Source organism: Euleptes europaea, chromosome 3, assembly GCF_029931775.1.
Source record: "Euleptes europaea isolate rEulEur1 chromosome 3, rEulEur1.hap1, whole genome shotgun sequence".
Lineage (NCBI taxonomy): Eukaryota > Metazoa > Chordata > Lepidosauria > Squamata > Sphaerodactylidae > Euleptes > Euleptes europaea.
The window spans coordinates 89,768,097-89,787,644 of record NC_079314.1 but is presented as its reverse complement, the minus strand read 5'-3'; the positions used below and the strand labels follow the sequence as shown (position 1 = coordinate 89,787,644).

The 19,548-nt window shown below is 43.8% G+C and overlaps 1 protein-coding gene across 1 annotated transcript; it reads left to right on the top strand.

Moving 5' to 3' along the window:
- The first annotated feature begins 2,653 nt into the window (after positions 1–2,653).
- FAM83F (family with sequence similarity 83 member F) lies at positions 2,654–19,242 on the top strand. The gene is made up of 5 exons (XM_056847441.1): positions 2,654–3,112; positions 8,854–9,021; positions 12,714–12,835; positions 15,531–16,243; positions 19,091–19,242. Exons 1-5 carry the CDS (start codon positions 2,654–2,656, stop codon positions 19,153–19,155), a joined length of 1,527 nt encoding a protein of 508 aa, XP_056703419.1. The 3' UTR covers positions 19,156–19,242.
- The last annotated feature ends 306 nt before the right edge of the window (positions 19,243–19,548 follow it).

Sequence of the window (19,548 nt, the reverse complement as noted above, 5' to 3'; positions counted from 1 at the left end):
AGGGACACATACACTAGGGACAAACACAACTGCAATTAAATGTTAAATATAAGGTGTCTGCATCTTTCATCTAGTATACAACCTGTAAGGCACTGCAAAGTGAGATAATTAGGGCCAACTAACCAGAACATATGTGGGAGGCATTTGGAGGAGGAAGGAGATTCAAAGTTGTTCAATGGGAGTAGAGGAAGATTTCAGTAAGGTGCGGTGCTCAGGAACCTCTTAGTATTTTGGGGAAATATTTGGAGCCAGACCAGGAACATAAACTCAGACCCAATCACATTTTTCTGGGAGGAAGCCATGAAGCTGCCTTATACTGAATCAGACCCTTGGTCCATCAAAGTCAGTACTGTCTACTCAGACCGACAGCGGCTCTCCAGGGTCTAAGGTAGAGGTCTTTCACATCACCTATTTCCCTAGTCCCTTTAACTGGAGATGCCGGGGATTGAACCTGGGCCCTTCTGCATGCCAAGCAGATGCTCTACCACTGAGCCACAGTCCCTCCCCGCTGTAAAGTAACACTTGGTCCTGTGAGCCCCCAAGCATTTTGTTTTCTGCCATTTTTTTGCCATCAAGTCACAGCTGACTTATGGCGACCCTGTAGGGTTTTTCAAGGCAAGAAATGTTTGGAGGTGGTTTGCCATTGCCTGCCTCTGTGTCACAACCCTAGTATTCCTTGGAGGTTTCCCACCCAAATACTTGCCAGGGTCAAGGCTGAAAGTGTGTGACTGGCCCAAGGTCACCCAGCAAGCTTCCATGGCAGGAGTGGGGATTCGAACCTGGGTTTCCTAGGTCCTAGTCCAACACCTTAACCACTATACCCCGCAGGCTCTCCTTTTGCCATTACGAACTTCCTTATAAAGAATTCAGAAAAGAATGACATAATGAACAGAATGTTGGCTTCAATAATACAAACTCAAAGGTTTTCTCAACCCTGCTTTTTTAATTTAAAAACTAGATGCAATTTAAAAAAAAAATCAGGCATAAAAATTGCTCTTTTGTGTGTAGTCTAAACATTCTATGCTAACTACATCAACATCTTACCTGAAGCCATGCCTTACAATTTAGAATGATTCACTGGAGCCACACTAAAACAAATGGCGAATAACTGAATGGCCACTTAATGTACAAAGCATGACTGGCATGACTATTAAAAATAATGAGAATTACACCAAATGGTGAAAGTCCGTGCAACACTTCAAAAACATAATGGTAGAAATGAAACATGAATTATATTTCTACCATATCATTTTGCAATATCGCTTGGATATATTTCTTAGAAAGCTGTCCAGATGTAGTAGTTACAGAATCAGACTAGGACCTGGAAGATCTGGGTTCGAATCCTCCCTTTGCCATGAAACCTCCCCGCCCACCCCCCAAGTGACCCTAAGCCTCTCAACCTAACCTACCTCACAGGATGGTTGTTTTTTGTGTGGATAAAGTCGAGGAGGGGATGGGATAAGCCCCTCTGAGCCCCGATTAAGGAGGAAAGAGGGATATATATGTTTAAGTCTTTTCATATTTTGGTGTCAATCCCATGTTGGATTATAATGTAAAACAATACGGTACAATAAACTTGGGCCATTTACGCATGGAAGGTTTTGCCTTGGATTTGCTGCTCTCCGGATGCGCATTTTCCCCATCCGAGTTCTCAAATCTCTGCATGGGGGGCTTATTGTTGAGTTTTGAAAATTCGGATGGGGAAAATTTGCTTCTAGAGCAGAGGTCCCCAAACGTTTTGAGTCACAGAGCCTTTTTCAGGAGAGAAATTCATCACGGAGCACTACTTTTCTCCTAGCACCTATCTACTAAACCGAACGACAGTCGTCTTTTCCTTTCCAGCCTCTTCACAGAGCACTGGGAGATCTGGGAGATATTGTCGAAGGCTTTCACGGTCAGAGTTCATTGGTTCTCGTAGGTTATCCGGGCTGTGTGACCGTGGTCTTGGTATTTTCTTTCCTGACGTTTCGCCAGCAGCCGTGGCCGGCATCTTCAGAGGAGTGACACTGAAGGACAATAATGATTAGCACATTACGTTTGATACTTTTTTGCAGGACAATGATTCAGCTCAACCCAACCCCTTTCTGACTATATATTACTCTTCCTACGCCCTTGACACTGAGAGACACTGTCCTTCCGTGTTACTCCTCTGACGATGCCTGCCACAGCTGCTGGCGAAACGTCAGGAAAGAAAATACCAAGACCACGGTCCCACAGCCCGGATAACCTACAAGAACCGATCTGGGAGATGTTTGGCGGAGCACCGAGCGCTCCTTGGAGCGCAGTTTGGGCACCTCTGATCTAGAGAGTGGCACGTCCGAGGCCAAACCTCCCAGGCATAAACGGCCTTGGTGTTCTCGGTGGTCAAAAGACGGCCTTTTCCCAAGGCCTGCTAGAGCGAAAACCTTTGCACGCTTGACCCCCCCCCCCGGCCACTCCTGGAGGTGGGGGACGGCGACGGGCGCCTGCACGCGTGGCTTCCGCCACTGGAAGGAAGCAAGGCGGCCGGAGGGAAGGAGGGAGGCTGCCGTCACCTCGACCCGGGCAGGTGAGGTGAGGCGGGGCGGGGCGGGGCGCGATGACTCCTCCCTGCTGCAGGTGAGGTGGGCACCTCTGACTCGCCAGTCGGGCGCGTTGGGGCGGCGGAGGGAGCATGGCCGACTCGCAGCTCCTCTGCCTGGACGACGCGCACGCCAACGAGTGGCTGCCCGAGAGCCACCCCCGGTTCTACTACAGCGAGCAGCAGCGGCTGGCCCTGCAGAGCCTGCTGAGCCACGGGGAGGCGGCCTACAGGGAGCAGCTGAAGGCGGCCAAGGCGCGCGACTTCCTCTCCAGCCGCGAGCGGCAGGCCTTGCGGGGCAGCTGGGGCGCCCACGACGCCCACCCCGACGGCGGCGGCGCCCCTCCCCCGGGACCCTCGGGCAAGCCCCTGTCGCTGGCCTACTGGCCCGACCGCTCCGACACGGAGGTCCCGCCGCTGGACCTGGGCTGGACCCACAACGCTTTCTACCGGGGGCTCAACCGCTTGGCGCTCTTCACGCACCCGCGCAAGGAAGAGAGCGGGCCGCATCTCAAGGAGGTGGCGCGCGAAATGATCCAGCAGGCGCACAAGGTGGGTCTCCGGGGGGCCCTCTCATACTGGGTGGGGGGTGCTGGGGGGGTGAAGGGGCAAGGCCAGGGACTGATGTGGCAACGCGCTTGCAAAAGGCAAAAGGCACGGCGGTTGATGGGCAGGCCGTCCCAGCCTGCCAAATCGGCTCCTGGCTTCATGCGCGAAGTTTAAAGTACACCTAGCAGATCACCGAGAAAGAACTTCTGGAAGCAGCCCTCTGCTTCAGCCCTGAGTGCTCCCGAGGACCTGCCTCCTTGCTAAGGGAAGCTCCCGCTTCATTAAGCAAACTTCTGGATTTATTTATTTATTTTTGCTACTGCTGGAAAGAGGGCTGTCAGCATTTCTGCTCGGCTTTTTCTTGTTCTAAAGGTTTGCCCCCAAGGAGCGACATGGGTAGGACTTAATCTGGAACGACTCGGCTTCCCAGAACAAGTCCAAACACATTTTTCTATTGACCTGTATATTTTCACACTATTTTATGTATATTTTCACTGTATATTTCTGAAAACGCTCGTACATTTTGACACATCTGAGAACACTTTCTTCTTCCGTATGGGATTCTGTCACTAGATACATGCTTCTACCCTTACCCTAAATATATTTGTTTGAAGGTAAGGCCCATTAAGGTAAGGTAAAATACCAAGACCGCGGTTACACAGCCCGGATAACCCACAAGAACCAATGAACTCTGACCGTGAAATCCTTCGACCCATTGTTTTAATTTGGGCCTGTTTGGTTTAATAAGTACAATCTACTGAGCTCTTGCACAGCTTCCATTAATTTCATTGGGGTCTGAGCAGGAGAATCCCAATGTAGGTTATGCTCAACACATTTAGGATTGTGGTGTATGCATGTTAAAGACTACAGTCTTCATTCTTTTTTCTTTGGGTACAGTTTTAAGCACACTTCCTGCTACATTGAACTTGATGTGATTTACTTCAGATTTAATATACCTAGCCTGGCTCAGGCTGTAAATCATTAGTGGTCAAGAGCACATACAAGGTTAAGTGTTTAAAATGTGAAATGTATGCTTTGAACACTAACGAAATAAGTGCTGTCATGCTCGAAGTATAACTGTATATACGTTGGGTTCTGCTAAGGGAACTCTTTGGAATAGAACAGGGCCTAATTTAAGATAAGACACATCTGCCACCTTAAGAGTACCCTGCAGACTGCTTTAACCATTTCTTAGACCTTCTCTAGATAGTGGCTATCCTAGGTGTTTTCCACAGGAGAACAGAATGATTTCCCCATTTCTGCTGTGGCTGCTGATATGGCACCGTGGCAATGGGACTTCCACATGGCAGATGTTTTTCAGGGCTTTTTCATTTCTGAAACATTAGCAGTTCAAATAATATAATGTTATAACAATCTGTGTTTCAGATGTTCAGAAATGTCAGCTTTCATTAAAAAAGTCTTTAAAGCCCTTTTATTCCAGAGATATGCATTTCCCCTTATATGTCTGCAATGAAAGGGGCTAGAGGCTTACTTTCCCCCCCCCCGCTGAAACATTGTAATCTGATGCAGATTGTTGTAATAATATTCAGCTGCTGATTTAAAACACACAAATGGTTGCAGGAGGAGCAAATGGCCACTGCAGGGGCAAGAATATTGCTGCCATGTGGGCAGGACCAAAAGAATTCAAACTTTCCCATTCATATGGCAGCTGTCCAACTTTGCTGTGATCTTTCTTAAAACTTCACAGATTTCAGGTTTGAGAAAGGTCGAAGAAAAACTGGGGAAACTAGAGATGCACAAGTTCACTACAATGTGGTGAGGAAGCAAATCCCTGGACAACCAACCCATGTGGGAAAAGGGTCTAGGTGGCTTCCATTCAGAGGTTTTGCTCCACACCATTCTCCCCCCACACAAACTGCTATGGTTTTGGGAGGGGCTTCCTCACAACATTGTTGCGTAGTAATCTACTTTCTGGGCTTTCCCTGGCTTTACTGCATTTTCCCAAACCTACTTTTGTAGCTCTTTTCAGGAAAAATAATGTTCAGAGCAGGTTTGGGATCTGTGCAGATGGAAAGGTGTTGATTTCTACACTGCTCCAGTTATATCTGGCACCACCCCAAGCACCAATGAACTTTTTATCAATCCTACATTTATCACTTTAGTTTCCTACTCCAGCACTATGCCTGTGTGTGAGCACAAAGTGCTGTCAAGTTGCAACTGACTTAAGGTGACTGTAGGGTTTTCAAGGCAACTGACAAACAGAGAGGGTTTGCCATTGACTATATCTGCTTAGCAGCCCTGGACTTCCTTGGTGGTCTCCTGGGCTGACCCTTCTTAGCTTCTGAGATCTGATGAGATCGAGCTAGCCTGGGCTATCCAGGTCAGGGCAGCAATATGCCTACTGTTGAATTAGAAAAACTAGCAGAAATCCCATCAGTTGGGGGGGGGGAGGAAAGCATGAGGGTTTATCTCCACTGCTTATCCTAGGAGAGGCTCTGTTGCTGCAATGAGAGCAGAACAGAAAATCGCCCTCATGTGGAAGCGACACCAGTCATTTGGGATGGTTTAAAGAGTGGTAATATACACCAATGGTTATAGTGGGAATTCTGTTCTCACTACATGATTATTATAAAGTTAGGAGTGGTAGTTATTTGGGATTAATTTATCTGAATTTTAAAGGTGTGATCCAATAGGCAAACATACACTTGGAAATTACTGTCCTATTCACTTTTCTGGATATATATGTAATCTTGTTTTCATTTGTTGTATAAAGTTAAAACCACGTGATCTTCTACACTTACCTGTGTAAGTAATGTCATCATAGTGAAATCTGACTAATGTGCATTTCTAAACATATTTCAATAGAACTAATTTTCAAGTAAATAATGGCACTTAAATAGGTAGTGTATTTAAAGCAAATACTTAGTCTTTGTGGCATTTCCTGAAGAGCATGATGACCAGTTCTGTCAGTTTGAAACAGGAAGCAGAGCAAAATCATCTGATCGGATAGTTCTGAAAGGGGCTGACCTCTTCAGATACTTGGAATCAGCAAGTACTATGATTGCATGACAGATGCTTCTCTATCTTTACCAATCTGGAGTTTTTAAAATGTCTTTCAGGTATTATATGTTAGCCACTATTCTCCAGTATTGCTCATGGTAAAGATAGAGAAGCAACGGTCATGCACCACAGGTGTTTTAAATGTCTTTAAACGTTAGCCATTATTCTCCAGTATTGTCCAGTCTATACTGAATGTTTTAAATGCTTCCCCCCATATCTGTCTGAATACAGTAAAATATAAGATGTAAGTGTTCCATGGTTTTTCATTCATTTTTAAGTGTTTTCAAGGACAACAACCAAAACCGTGGGAAAATGTTACTGAAAATTATTCTGTCACATGTTCTTCCAAGCATCATACAGTCTTGATCTGTTTGTCACACTGTGTTCAAAAGCATAATTGTGTTATCCCAGGGAAAGCAACTTGGGTATGTTGGGTATCCTCACTCACCTTTTGATCTTTGCTTATGCCCACTGAGTAGCATCTGTCATTTAGACATCTTTAAAGATGGCTTTCGTTTTAGGCATTGGTAGCGCTGTTCCAATACTTCCAGTTTTTGCCATACAGAAAAGTGTGGTGCTGCAACTCCTGCTGGCCCACTTAGTTGTCAGGAACCAACTTAGACAAGCTTCTAATGTTCAGTATGAGACTAGGGGGGTAGTCTCTTCCCTAGACACTGCCGGTGCTTCTCAGAAATGTTACAAAGCCAGTAAAATTCATGAAAGGAGTTCCTTTCCATTAATTCTGAACTGATTAAATTTTGTGCCATTAAACTGGTGTTCAGTGAAACCTTTCTCTGTGTCCTGTAACTTTACTAGTAATCAAAATAGACATCTTCTGTAAAAATTACTCAGAGTGACAATTTTATATGCTAGACAGAGCATTGAACACAGTATGCTGAAGCCGATCGTACTGTTGTTTGCCAGTATGCGCATATAATGATTTAAAAGTAAAAGTTTCCAAGAACACTTGGAATGTAGTTTTTTACTCTTCCGAGTCATAGTCTGGTATCTGTGCCTGCAACCTAGGTAGTCTTGAGCTCATAATGACTCAGATGTGGTATAACTATTAGGATGAGGGTAGATACCACAAAGGTTGCCAGCCACATTAAGGTTATTTGGAAACACTTCATTTCTCTCTTTGCTCCACCCCTCACATTATTTCTTTGCCACCTTCTCTCCCCCCCTGGGCAATGGAGATGGGAATATCTGTACATGTAGTTTTCCATTATAATGTTATGGCCTTCACTCGCCCGCCCCCCATCTGAAGAGTTAGACTAATGATAAATTAGGTATTGCATGTTTCAGCAGCTGAGATTACTGATTTACTTAATTTTAATTATTATTATTTTTGCTGACTTGGAAAATGGGGAATCTTCAAAGCCCAAAGGTCCGTGCATTTAAGAGAGTCATTAGGTAGTTTAATACTGTGCTCACGTGATAAAACCCTTGGGCTCTTCTTTGCTGCTGTACGTGGGCACTGAGAGATTTGTTGTGCTGTTTTAAGTGAATACAGATCACAGGGTTTATGTAGACTGACTCATATCTTGATGGTATTTTCAAACCTGTGACCACTTACAAGCAACCTTTAATCTGGGCAAGTTTGGGGCAACTGAGGCAGAGGTCATCAATGTCGTACAGTGGCTTAATTCATGGCTATTTCATTTTCAAGTGGTGCAGCATACATTGAGACCACAGAGCAAAGAAAGAAAGAATGTATATATTAAGGTGGTGTCTGGACTCTACCATTCTGCAAGATGATGAGTTTGTCTGATATGGAGAGTTTTGTGGTAGCACAAATTATTTGCCTCTAGCTTTAAAGAACCCCCCCACACACACATTTGTTCTTGCTAGCCCTTTTTTCTGCATGTATGGTCCTGCCTGCAATAGGGGAATATTTAACAAGTCCAAGTAGTTGCATTCCATCAGGACTGGTAACACTGCAAGTCTTGATTCAGGCAGGTTTTTTAAGTTTATAATTCAGGAGAAGGAAATTATGTCAGTCTAGCCAAAAGCATGGCTAACATTTGAATATCTGCATCAGTGCTTTAACTTTTTAAAGTTAAAAATTGTATTTTGGCTAAATCCTGCCTATGAGCTGAATGTTTATCATTAGATGGTTTAATGTCAGTTTGTTCAAACACCTTACACAGAAACACATGCACACATCAGTATAGATTGGAGCAGTGGACTCTGATCTGGAGAACTGGGTTTGTTTCCCCCACTCTTACACATGAAGCCAGCTGGGTGACCTTGGGCAAGTTACAGCTTTGTTAGAGCTCTGTCAGCCCCACCTAGCTCACAGGGTGTCTGTTGTGGGGAAGGGAAGGTGATTGTAAGCTGGTTTGAATCTCCCTTAAGTGGTAAAGTTGGCATATAAAAACCAACTTTTCTTCTTCATTACATCACAAGCCTGGAGGTTGTAGACTGCCAAAGAGTGAAAAATGATTGTGGTGTTCTCTGGGCATCTTAATACCAAGTGCTCAATGTAAACCTCAGGATAGTCTTCAGCAGGAACTTTTTAGTCAGTACAGACAAGCAAGAGTCATGCTAAGAATTAATGCTGTCTTGAATACACTAATGTTTCTTACAGTTAAGTGTATCATGAATATGTATTATGTATCCGCCTGACCTGAATGCATAAACCTGTGTTTCATAGCGATACTGCTTTTGACCACAGCAGCTTGGTTCTGTTGAAATGACTGTTCTCTTCTGTCCATTTCCAGCTCATTGCAGTAGTTATGGACCAATTCACAGACAGGGATGTCTTCCAAGATATTGTTGATGCAGCATACAAGCGTCGGATCCCAGTCTATATTATCTTGGATGAAGAAGGCTCCAAGTTCTTTCTGGAGATGTGCAAAGGCATGGAGCTCAGTGATTTCCAGATACGGGTATGATTTTGTGCACTCTGTTGTTGTAATGACTCTTGAAAGGTATCAAGGCACAGATATATTACCATTTTCCAACAGTCTGTAATGCAGAAACCCATTTTGTATTTTATTGCATTTCTCTCGCTCCCTCTTCCCACTTTATGTCCTCCTCTCCCATCTTTTACTCTTAATAAGAACAGAAAATAGTAATAGCATTGTTGGTGTGACCCACCGTAGTTCAGGGCGTAACCAAGTTGTGCATCAAAACCCTCAATTCAAAGATGGAAGCTTAATGTAAACCAACCAAGGCATGAATAATTCTAAGCCATGATGTTATTTCATATCTCATGGTTTCAGTCAAATAAATTATTTTATTGGTTTCTTGGTTTCTAAAGGATCCAAGAAACACTGGACTGTGTCCAGACACACATTCTGAATAGTTAACTGCACAAGTTTTCTTAAAGGTTGGATGGAATTAAACTTCCTCCAATTCCCCTGCCCACTGCAGACCTTCATTTTGCCCCCTTATGCCATTCCTGGGGTCAGGAGCAACATTTTAGGGGGGTCTGAGCTGCAATGGGAGGTAGGAAATTGATGGAAATCACTACTTCCTTAAGATAACTTAAGTGACCTGAAGTCTTTAAAACTGTATGGTTGGCTATGGACTGTTGTACTTAATGAAAACTAATATTTGCAGATTGTTTAGATGTGATTGCCCTCCTCGGGCTGGGAACATCACTTTAATGGTTTATTTTCCAAACGTAAAGGAGTTCTCATATTACTTCAGGGCAGTTTTTACAGGCAAGCAACCAGTTCTGACATAATATTTGAGCTGTTAACTTCCAGGTACCCTGTTACAACAATCATACATTTTGGAACAATCATACATTTTGGAACAATCATGTACATTTTGGAATACATTTTGGAATAATCATGTAAATTGTTGCTGATGAGGTCATAAAGTTAACTGCTCACATGTTGTGTGCTCTCACTGTTGGGAAATGTGGTTTAGATCCTATTATTGTTAGGGGGATCTGTAACTGATTGACAGATAGCACCCAAAGAATGCTTGTTAATGGTTCCACTTAGTGGTTCCTCATCCACTTAAAGAGGAGTGACTAGTGGGGTACCTCAGGGATCTGTCTTAGGCCCTGTGTTGTTCAACATCTTTATAAATAATTTGGACAAAGGAATAGAGGGGATGCTTATTAAATTTGCAGATGATACTAAATTAGGAGAGGTAGCAGATATGGTAGAAGACAAAGCCAGGATACAGGATGATCTTGACAGTTTGGAGAATTGGGCTAAAACTAATAAAATGCACTTCTACAAAGATAAATGTAAAGTTCTTCATTTAGGTGCGAAAAATCAAATGCATAATTATAGGATGAGGGACACTTGTCTTAGCAGTAGTGTGTGCAAAAAGGATCTTGGGGTCTTAGTAGACCAAACACTGAATATGAGTCAGCAGTGTGATGCAGTAGCTAAAAAGGCAAATGCGATCTTGGGCTGTATCAACAGAAGTATAGTGTCCAGATCACACGAAGTGATGGTATCGCTTTACTCTGCTCTGGTTAGACTTCACCTAGAGTATTGTGTTCAGTTTTGGGCACCACAATTTAAGAAGGATGTAGACAAGCTGGAATGGATCCAGAGGAGGGAAACAAAGATGGTGAGGGGGTCTGAAGACCAAGTCCTATGAGGAAAGGTTGAAGGAGCTGGGTATGTTTAGCCTGAAGAGGAGAAGACTGAGAGGTGATATGATAACCATCTTCAAGTACTTGAAGGGCTGTCACATAGAGGATGGTGCCGAGCTGTTTTCTGTTGCCCCAGAAGGTCGGACCAGAACCAACGGGTTGAAATTAAATCAAAAGTGTTTCCGTTTAGACATTAGGAAGAATTTTCTAACAGAGCAGTTCCTCAGTGGAACAGGCTTCTCGGGAGGTGGTAAGCTCTCCTTCCCTGGAGGTTTTTAAGCAGAGGCTAGATGGCCATCTGTCAGCAATTCTGATTCTATGACTTTAGGGAGTTCATGAGAGGGAGGGCATCTTGGCTATCTTCTGGGCATAGAGTAGGGGATCACTGGGGGTGTGGGGGGAGGTAGTTGTGAGTTTCCTGCATTGTGCAGGGGGTTGGACTAGATGATCCTGGTGGTCCCTTCCAACTCTACGATTCTATTCTATGAAACCTGATAACTTCCTGCACGAGCACAGGCCCAAGTTAGTCCTGATATTAGCTGGACAATCCTGTGCGAACTTTATCCAAACCGTGTCAAGACATGCAGTATAAGGCAGAAGAAATCTTTGCAATAGCTGGATTCTATCCGTTTTAGTGTGTTCCGATTGTAGATTCTTATCCTCTTATTTCATCTTCCATGGAGCGTGGTGAACTGTGCTGATGACAGCCATAACTCAGTGGTAGATCACATGCTTCTTTTCATTCATCAAAACCTTGAATTATTTTGTCTCTTCCCCCTTCCATCTCAAATACAGTTCCGATAATGTATTTTATGGAAGCATGTTTTTAACTCTCTGGAGGCAGCAGAAGAGTCAGGAAATTTAAAACAAAAGACATAACCAAACCATACTAGCAGCTAAAATGTAGCATGGCCCTATCCTATAGAATGTTGAGCTTAATGGTTCATTTTATCCTGTGTATGATAGCTGTCTTCTTACATCAATGAAACATAAATCCAGTTTGTTTGTTTTTCAAAAGAAGGAAAAAAATTAAAAATTTAGCGACAAAAGTCAAATATCTAAATTCTGTTGCATGTTCCTTTGTTTGGTAAGGAAACATTTTCTTAAGCTCCTGTGCTTCCTAATAAAGAATGTGAATAACTTACCGTACTGGCGCAGGAGCCCCGTGGCGCAGAGTGGTAAGCTGCAGTACTGCAGTCAAAAGCTCTGCTCTCACGACCTGAGTTCAATCCCAACGGAAGTTGGTTTCAGGTAGCCGGCTCAAGGTTGACTCAGCCTTCCATCCTTCCGAGGTCGGTGAAATGAGTACCCAGCTTGCTGGGGGTAAAGGGAAGATGACTGGGGAAGGCACTGGCAAACCACCCCGCAAACAAAGTCTGCCTTGGAAACGTTGGGATGTGACGTCACCCCATGGGTCAGGAATGACCCGGTGCTTGCACAGGGGACCTTTACCTTTACCTTTTACTGGCTAACTAAACAACAGAATCGGCATCTGCTTGTTACCTGTGGACCTTGCACTACATACTAGGGTTAAAAAATATCAAAATAGAATGGGTGGGAAAAGAAGGTAAGTGGAGATCAATACTACAGAAGATTCATGAGAATAAACTTTTGTTATGGTACAGAGAACTTTCCTTATACTACACAGTATTCCTAGTAAGTGGGGGTTGGGCTTCTATCGTCTCTCAGCAGACAACTGCCTTACCAGGCACGTGTAAGAGTATCTTTTTTGTTGTTTTCACGTCTAGTATTTGTGTGTTAGTTGCTGCTATGCTTCTAAATACATCTTGATGCCAGAAACAGGAGAAACTGTCTGCTCTCCTCACCAGCAGTCCTAGCATGTGGGAAGCTGATTGCAAAGCAGGGTAAGGGAACAACAGCTGGATAAATGCAGCATCAAGGTTATGAGAACTGAATATGATGAAGCTATCCTTAAAATGGGAGACGGCAAGGTAATGAAAATCTGGACAATTAAGACTTCCTTTGTGTATCACCTACTGTATCTTTTCTTGTCAGAATATCCGTGTACGCTCTGTGACAGGAGTTGGGTACCATATGCCATCAGGGAAGATCAAAGGCAATTTGGCATCCCGGTTCTTGATGGTGGATGGTGAAAAAGTCATCACTGGTTCCTACAGGTCAGTTTCTCACTCAGGAATGACCATTCTGGTAACCGTGGGGCACAAAACTCCTGATTTTTACTAAGTTAGTATAATCCATTATTATGAAGCTCTCCCTTATGATATATTGGACTATTTGGCCCTCTAGCCCAGAACTGTATTCTAACCTGCAGCGCTTTCCAAGATGTAGGTCGTTTATGCATGGGTTCTTTCACTCATGTTCACCCCTGGCCTGAATCGGTTGTTCCTTGGAGTTATGCACGGGTTTTCTGTCCATTAGAGATGACCTCATGCCCAGCCCTTGCAATGTCCAAGTCTTCCCATTCCTCTGTTAACCCGACTCTTCCATCTTCCCCGAGCAAAGTCCATGTGAAATCCCCATGCGTAAGGCAAAGTGTGGGACACGCAAGCTTGGTTTTGCTCACAGCCAATTGCAAACAAGCATGTCCAGAGGCAGGGATTCAAATACTACCTGCTTCCTCAGAGCTCTTTCTGGGCAGAAGAGAAGCTTTTTAAAACCGAGGCTTGGATTTCTCTCCCCCCTCCTTCTTTCAGATTGCTCCTTTTTTTGGTTCTTAAAATGCTTTTTTATGTAGCAATTGGGTTGGGGGGGGGGTTTCTCTCACGGTAAGCACTACAAGTAAGCCAATTACAAAGCAGCGTTTAAAGGGGCGGGACTTGATTTGCGCTTGGAGACTGCTGGTGCATAGATTCCCAACAGGAAAGTGTGGGTCCACAGTGAGCAACAAACCTCAGGTAAAACTCCCATGCATAAATGACCGTAGACTAGTTTTTCCTAGCCTTCCTGTGTAAGATCTCTGGAGGTGTAAGACATATAGAATCTGGGACATTTTTACTTGCCAAGCATGTGTTTTACTATAGAATGTTAACACTGCTGACGAGCTGAGTCTTCAGAATGACGGTTGCAAAAAAGACACAGATCCTATGTGTTAGTAGCAGGGAGGAGTACAGCCTCTCCCTTGTCAGAAATAATATACTACAAACGGGAACCCACAAAGACTTGTGGGAGGCATCTCATTTCACCCTCCCACGCTATTTCCTCTTTCCTTTTCCTGAAAACCCCCATATTTTCTCCCTTTTCGTGCTTCCTTCTCTCCTTCCCACTAGTAGCCAGCCTACATTTATCTGTCCCTTTGTCTTCAGCTTTCCCTCTCTGCCCCCAGCAGCCTCTACCTAGGAAAACTATGGTGCAGTTTTGTAGTGCTGGCTGTTAGGCAAAGCTCACTTGCATGGTAGGGAATCCTCAAGCACTTGTAGGGAAGCACATCACTTTCTGCTGTATCATCATCCCTGCACTGTTTTCTCTTTCCCTCCTCCTGGCAGCTCCCATATCCTCTTTTCCTTTTATCTTCACAACAACCCTGTGAGGTAGGTTAGGCCGAAAGTATGTGACTGGCCCAAAATCACCCAGTGAGCTTCTGCAGCCAGATGGGAATTTGAACCTGGGTCCCCCAGACATTACTCTGACGTTCTTACCACTGCACCACACTGGCTTTCATAGGGTGCCTGCTCTTGAACAGTAGCAAGCAACTAGACCTAATTGAATCTTGCAAACTGGCTATTATCAAGTCACCTAGTGGTTGCTGCCAGGCCTGAGCTTGCCAGCCTCGAGGTGGGGCCTGGAGGTCTCCTGGAATTGCAACTGATCTCCAGAAGACAGTGATCTGTCCCCCTGGAGAAAATGGCTGCTTTGGAGGGTGGACTCTATGACATTATACCTGGCTGAGGTCCCTCCCCAAATCTCATTCTCCCTAGATTGCACACCAAAATCTCCAGGAATTTCCCAACCTGGAACTGGCAACCCTAGTCCCAAGCATAGCTCGAATGAGTTCTCCTTCAAAGGCCAAAGCAGCCCTGGAAAGGGCCTTGCCCCATCCCCCTGCCTTTTACTCAGAGAAACTGCAAGCCTAGAATGCTGTGGTTGCCTAGCAACACTTGCTGAGAGAATCAGTTTCTCAAAGCCACAGGCACTCCTTTTATCATTTTGGGGTTTTTCAAACCCTCAATATATCTTTTTTTTCATATTTTTCTGCAAACATGGGGCTTTTTCAGGTTTGTAGAAAGATCTGCCTTGGCCGTTCACAGTTCCAGTCACTGGATTTGTATCCTCAGATTTGATCAACTTGGCTATTAGTATATAGATGTAGAGATGCGAAGCTTGCAAGAAGCTGCCTCTGTGGAGCCCCTAATCTGAATGGGGTTTGTTAAGATGAAGGGACCTAGTGCTGTCCATATGTAGCAAACTCAATCATTACAAGGGCCGGATATGACATAAATATCACTAGGTTGGGCTGGGCCATGCCTCACCAGCCCAGATTGAGAGTTGGGGGGGAGTGGCTAAGAACTCTGAAGGGACCAGATCCAGCCTGCAGGCCTTATGTTTGACACCCCGATATAGATGGCCTGCCAATTCAGCTGCTACTGACTATAGGTTGAGAAGGGACATCCATATGAAGGATTTAATAGGATGCCCAATAAAAGGGCATGATAAATATTGAAATGTTGTGCTCTTTCCCTACCTCCACCACAGCATTATTGTAGAAATAACCACCCATCTCATGGAGTACTTGGTGTATAAATGCAGTCTCTGGCTACTGTGGTGTGCATTCCTGAATAATAAGAGCTTGGATTTGAAAAAGTATCATTTTCTGATTTACATCTAGGCTGTAACAGAATCTTCTTTGTTTCGCAGTTTCACGTGGACCTCATCCCACATAGACAGAAACATTATTTTGTTCTTGTCGGGACAGAATGTGGAAATGTTTGATATTGAATTTCGTGAGCTCTATGCCATTTCAGAGGAGATAAATCTCTACAAGGAGCTGAACATTCCATGCCCTTTCCGTCAAGATTCTGGAAAATTGGGGTTTTCCTCTTCCACTGTGGCCCGGAAGATCATCAACCCAAAGTATGGATTAGTGGCAGGGGTTCCCCCAGGGGAAATGATGCGCTGGGCTTCCCGCCAGATGCAGGAGTCACAAGGGAATCCACAGGAGAGGGAAGAAGAAAGTGAGTCAAAGAGACGTTTGCGTATTTTTCTAGATAATCTTATTTCAGTAGAGCAGGTGCTGCCGGAAATTGACCCTCCACTTGAGGATCTGAGCAGAGTAAACCAGAGTCCTCAGAAGCAAGTTTCCCGGTTTCATCGGGACATGAAAAATAAATCCAAATCCAGAGAAACCATTCGTGACTGCAGGAAGGATGATGTCGCCAATGGGGAGACCAGTTCCAAGCAGGGTAAGAGATTTGGCACTGGACTTTTCAAAAGGGCCAAGCGTCTGCCACAGTTGAATGCCGATGCAAATTCTGTTACCAGTGAGACTCTAACAGGAGACGACTTTGTGATTGTGACGGCACCAGAGGGCCAAGCTGCTTTTAGTGTTCGTAGCAGTGGCAACACCTCAGGTAAATCTCCCTGGAGATTTTGCTTCTACCAGTCAGTTCACCTACCCTTCTGTGGTTTGTCCTCTGTTGTTCCCTAAGTTTTCCTGTGTACTAGCACCAATGCATGGTTGTGATCCCATAATCTCCTTTCCTCATCTGCATTGAAAGGGCAGAGTGGAAGGAAGGCATCCATCTCAAATTTGAGCATAATCTTGAAGCCTGACACTTCTTGTGCAGCCTCACCTGGAAGCTTTTTTAGGTGACAGTGTCACAGAGTCTGAGGGATATTTACACTTCCCTCCCTTTCATAAATAGGTTCAATTAACAGGCATTTCAGTTCCAGGGAGGAAGCAGGCTGTCATTCTGAATTGCATGAGTGCGATTCAGAAGTATTAAGACTGAGAATCTATGTCTCTTCTCAAATAGCTTTACTAAGTCTTATAGTCATGGGAGGTATCTGTGTTCAAGATGCATCCCCAGATAACCAACTGATATCTAAATAGACTCCTTTGGTATTATTTCAATCTCTAATTAAACTGCTTGATGTATTTAATCTGGTGGGGTTTTTTGCACCAAATTAAAAATGTGAAGGGTAGAATTCTGCCCTCTTTACTCACCCTGTTAATGGCAAATATTTTTGTTCATGTGATGGAGGCTGAAAGAGCAGACATCCCCAAATCAACTCAGAGTTTGCCGAGGGTGAGAGTTCCTACTTTTCTGGTGAGCAGGACACTCATCAGTACACAGATTTTCCTGATCATAGTTTAGTTGTATTGCTTGGGGAAGATGAAGTAGCAGGAGACTCTTATGTTTTCCCTTGCTCACCACAAATGAGGACTACCTTGCCTCTTTTCTAAGCCATCTGGGCACAGCAGAGATTTCGGTGGCAGCCACAAATACAGCCTGGCTAAACAGAGTCTGCATTTGTGAGTAAGAGGCCTTTTGGACCCCCTCACTGCTGCAGCTTTTACTTCCTCTTTCAGTAGAAACACTTACTGGCAGCTGAAGTACATGTTGCCACTGTTTAGTCCCTTTACTGAATGGTTTTTTTGCCAGCTTTTAATGACTGCAAACTGCAATTACTTTTTAAATTCAATCTGTGGACTGTTCGCCTTATCTCTGACAGTGACCAATTAAGGCAAAACAGAGAGATTCAAAATCAACACAACTCATGGAAGAATTATCTAGAGCACAAAAGGAGTTTCTTCTTGTCCTACCAGAGCTAGAGATCATTTGAAGAGTTGAGAAGGAGCCAATCAAAAGCGTCAGTACAGTGGGAGTCTGCATGATGTGGGGGCAACTGGGCTTTCGGGGGTTTTTTCTTTAAAAACTTAAACCCCTTATACATTTATTTTTCTTAAATTAAAACATGTTTTTTGGGGTAAAGAACACTTGAATTCTGGAAGTGTATACATTTTGAAATATAAACCACTAGATCAATTAATATTTTTTGCTAAAACTGAAGAGGGAAAATCTTCAATATATCTTATACAGATTGCCCCCACCCTCATGCCTTACCTATAATTCAGTTAAGTTAAGTACAGAGGGAACAGAAGAGGGATGTGGGCAAAGGACTAGAGATTTCATCTGACTGGAATTTCCACGGAGATTGGAAGGGGCATTTCCCAACTGCTGAAGAATGGAAATGGCAAGACTGGCATGTTAAGATAAAGTCAATGGCCTGGGATTTTAAAAGATCTTGTTACCTTACTGTTCTGACGCTCAAAAATACTCACTGGAACAATTTATTTACATTGTAATTGGTGCATTTTGAGGCCATTGGAGATGGGTGGATTCCTTTTGAATAGTCATCTTTACAACATAAGGCATCCACCGGTTTCAAATGCTTTGATTTCGTTTCTCAGAAGAGAATATGATTTAACATTTTTGATAACTTCATCACAGGACATGTAGCATCCCCTAGTGACAAAACTAGAAAACAACAGAACCAAGTTTCCCCTTAGGATGACAGCCTGTATTTGATTCCAGTCAGCTAACATCTGTTATTTCGTATTCTGAAATATCTCCTTGCCTTTTCCAGGTTATCTAGTCCGAAGTGAGGGTTTGCAGAGTCTTCTGTAGGCAGAAGATTGTCTTTATGTACAAAGCCCTGACCTAGATGGCCCAGGCTAGCCTGATCCCGTCAGATCTCAGAAGCGAAGCAGGGTCAGCCCTGGTTAGTATTTGGATGGGAGACCACCAAGGAAGTCCAGGGTTGCTATACAGAGGAAGGCACTGGCAAACCACCTCTGTTAGTCTCTTGCCTTGAAAACCCCATAAGGGGTCGCCATAAGTCAGCTGCGACTTGACGGCACTTTACACACACACACACACACACAATGAAAAAAACTATACTGTCTTTCAGAAATGGAAATGTACATATAGATCTAAAATTAAAAGATTTGCCTGGTCCTCAGCCCAGTTGTTCCAAGTACTGAAAGGTAGATCTTTGCCCATTGCTGGGGCTGTCAAACTAAAACACAGTATTTGAGCATAGACAAGTCTGCGTGTACCAGTGTGCTCTAATAAGCCTAAAGGGAACTATTTAAATGAAGTTGTGGAGCAAATTAGGGTTCGACCACATAGTAGTATTTACCCGAACTATGAAAACAGGAGGAATGAAGATCATGAATGCTCAGGAGGGCTGCTTAGTAACATCTGAATAGGTTGAGAAGGAGGCTCACTTGTAGAAGTGTTTCTGGTGTTTGCTTTTTTGTCTGTGATTGTGTGGGCGGGTATCATATGATTTGCAGAAGTAAAAAGTGAGACTCCTGCAGGGCATGGCTAAATGTGTCTCATTTTTAAAAGCATGACTGAAATCTTTTTGAAGAAGCTTTTAATTATTATTATTTTATTTTTCTGCTGCAGGTAGAATGAGTCTAAGCTCCCGTACAGGGGAAAGAACCAAACAGTCAACCTGTGTGGTCTCATGATTGAGGGGGGGAAAACTGCTGGAAAAACTTGAGAGAAGCATCTGCTGGGATATACAGCTGTGGGCATATTTCAAGCCTGCAGTCTAATTTCCTCGTCTATATAACTCCTGCAGTGTCTAGGATGGGGCTGGAACCTCTCGTTAATGTACACTGGGGAAAATGCATAACCTGGAAGATGAAATAACTGAAATGAATTTTGAGTTGAACTCCACACTAGCACAGATACAGGGTGCTATTTCAGTTTGGCTGGCAACAGACTGAAAAGAAGACTGGCGGGTTGTAAATATTTGTACTACGCTTTTATTGGGTTAGCAATTTAAGTCAAAGACAAAAGATTCCAAAAAAGATGTGAAACCTATGCATTTTGTTATTCTTAAACTTTGTATCACTACT